The sequence below is a fragment of the Echinops telfairi genome, unplaced genomic scaffold (genome assembly GCF_000313985.2).
Source record: "Echinops telfairi isolate 266 unplaced genomic scaffold, ASM31398v2 ScPeMD7_7475;HRSCAF=8513, whole genome shotgun sequence".
Classification (NCBI taxonomy): domain Eukaryota; kingdom Metazoa; phylum Chordata; class Mammalia; order Afrosoricida; family Tenrecidae; genus Echinops; species Echinops telfairi.
The window spans coordinates 31,851,978-31,854,357 of NW_022111379.1; the positions used below are offsets into that span (position 1 = coordinate 31,851,978).

The following is a 2,380-nucleotide window of genomic DNA, read 5'->3' on the forward strand; positions in this document are numbered from 1 at the left end:
ACCAATTTGGATCGCTTGTTGTTCCCTTGTCCCTGGGTTTGTTAACACTGTTTATGGGAGTAGAAAGCCCAGTCTTTCACCTGTGGAGCGGCTGGTGGTTTTGAACTGCCGACCATGAGGATCGAAGCCCAACACATAACCACTACACCACCAGGAGTACAGTAGAGGGTCCTGGAAAGATTGGCACGGCCTCAACAAAATGGGTTGCACAGTGGCTGCAACAACACGCTCAAACATAGGAATATAGGAATGGCTATGAGAGGAGTACAGGGCGGGGGGTGTGTGTTGTTAATGGTGGTGGTATTTGGTTCTGTTCTATGGAGTTGTTAGGACTCGCAGCCTCTCTACTGCACCTAACAACAGCGTTTCATTCTGCCCGGCTCTGATGGCACTGGTAGTGGTGACGGCAGCTGGAATGGAGTCCCTGGGGGTTTGGAGATCAGTGGACTGTCACTTCCCCTTCCCCACAATCCATGCTTTTGGCCGTCAGCTTCTTTCTGCCTGGATGTGGAGCCTCATGGCCCCCCTGTGGCTGGTAGTCACACCCCTCCATACCCAAACTCCAAACCAATCCCCCTGTCATGGAGTGGATTCCTGCCCATAGTGACCCTATAGGGCAGGACAGGCATGCTCCCTGTGACTTTCTGAGACTGCAGCTCTTTATAGGAGGAGAGAGCTCCATCCTTCTCGAGAACAGCAGGTGGTGGTTTCGAACTGCTGACCTTTTGCTTAGTGTCTCCACACATGGCCCCAGTCACCAGAGCTCCCGTTTGCCATGCCAGGCTCCCCCAAACTCCCCGGGCCTGCCCACCCCACCCCAGCAGCCTCCCAGAAAACTCACCTGGACTATCCAAGGGGGCGTCCTTTGCCTTCTCTGGGGACCAATTTTCACGAGCATGGCGTAGGGACTCTTTGTGAAGCGTCTGTCTGTCAGTCAGCGAGCTGGCCGGGGGAGGGAGACAGCATCTCTTAGAACCCCCGGGGGACTGGCCTGGGCTACAGGGCTCTGGGCCAGGCACGTATTCCGGCACCCGCCTGACACTGCAGGCTCCAGAGCCACCCTTCGAGGGGTATCTCAGCTGGGGCCAAGTGACAAGCTCAGTAGTTACAGGAGTTAAGGTTAGGAGCAGCCCCTTGGCTCCCTGCTGAGTTACTACTAGCTCCCCACACACCCCCAGCCTCCCCTACATGTTCCCAGGCAGGGTCTTGGAGTCCCTGCACAGGGGGGGTCAGCATGAGAAATCAAGCCTTGCTCTGCTTTCATTTGCTGTGTGACCTTGGACAAGTCCATGCCTTTGCCTGGGACCCACTATCTCCACCTGGATGAGGAAGGGGTTGGGCTTAGACCTTGGGGGGCTCTGAGCACTGCACCAGTCGAATGCAGGTTCCCCGGGCTGAGAAGAGCGCCTCCACCCTGACCCCACCCCCACCAGCCCTCAGACATTGGCAATGGCTGTGCTTAGAAGCTCCAGGGGGGTCCTCACTCCCAGCAGGCCCGTCCAGTTACCTGCTCCTCAGGTTCAGCTTCAGTCCTTTTTGGTATGGCAGGTTCAAGCTAAGTTTACGCACACACCCAGGCCCCTGTGGTGCCAGTCTGCTTAAGAGCCTGAGATTGGTTTTAAAGCAAAAAAACACATCAGGAGGTTGTGCAAGGAGGGGGGCTGGGGACAGTGGGGAGGGTCAGTGTGAGTCTGAGCTGGCCCCTTTTTCAGGGACTCAGTGAGCAGAGGGCAGGAGCAGGCCTCCTGTTGCTATGGCGACCTGCTCCTGGGAAGCTGCCGGAAGGAAGGACTGGGAGATGACAAAGTGTGTTTCAGGGGTGAGGCCTGTTGTGCCAGATGGAGGGGCACCAAGGCCTCTGCAGACCTTGGCGCTTGTCCTGGCGACCTGGGGTCATTGGTGACTGCCATTACTAGCGTGGGGTGGGGTGTTTGCAGGACGCTGCCTCGCCTGGAGACAAAGGAGGCTGTGAAGCTACTGAATGAGCCCTATGGGTTCAGGCAGTAATTACCGGGCAGCTGAGGGACACACACACACACACACACACACACACAGTCAGGCTCAGGGGCTCACTCACACAGGGTTGGGGGGGCCAGGGGATGTCAGAGGGAACCCCACCGCAAAGGGGTGGAACCGTGTCTTCCTGGGCCTGGTTCCAGCTCCATCTCAGCCGGTGCGCTGGGAGAAGGGGCCCCCCGCCTTGGCACAAATCCAGAGTGCAGACCCCTCCCTCCACCTGAAATCACCGGCTGGCCAGGCACCCCTAAATTAGCCAAGGCGAGGCAGCCATTGACTGTAATCTCCCACAATCTTCACTGCTTTCTCACAAACAGGTCTGTTTTTAAATCCTCACCATCAAAAGGGGCAGGCAGCCTTCCCC

General features: G+C 57.3%; 1 protein-coding gene across 2 annotated transcripts in view; it reads right to left on the minus strand.

The window, feature by feature from the left end:
- ACSBG1 (acyl-CoA synthetase bubblegum family member 1) overlaps window positions 1-2,380 on the minus strand; it is a 59,421-nt gene that overhangs the window by 33,716 nt on the left and 23,325 nt on the right. The window contains exons 2-3 of one of the 2 annotated variants that reach the window (XM_045285756.1): window positions 1,508-1,606; window positions 842-942 (exon numbers count right to left, since the gene is read on the minus strand). In XM_045285756.1, coding sequence (XP_045141691.1) covers window positions 842-942; window positions 1,508-1,606 — 200 coding nt within the window. The remainder of the gene's footprint in view (window positions 1-841; window positions 943-1,507; window positions 1,607-2,380) is intronic. The other variant, XM_004700024.3, reaches the window with a different exon arrangement.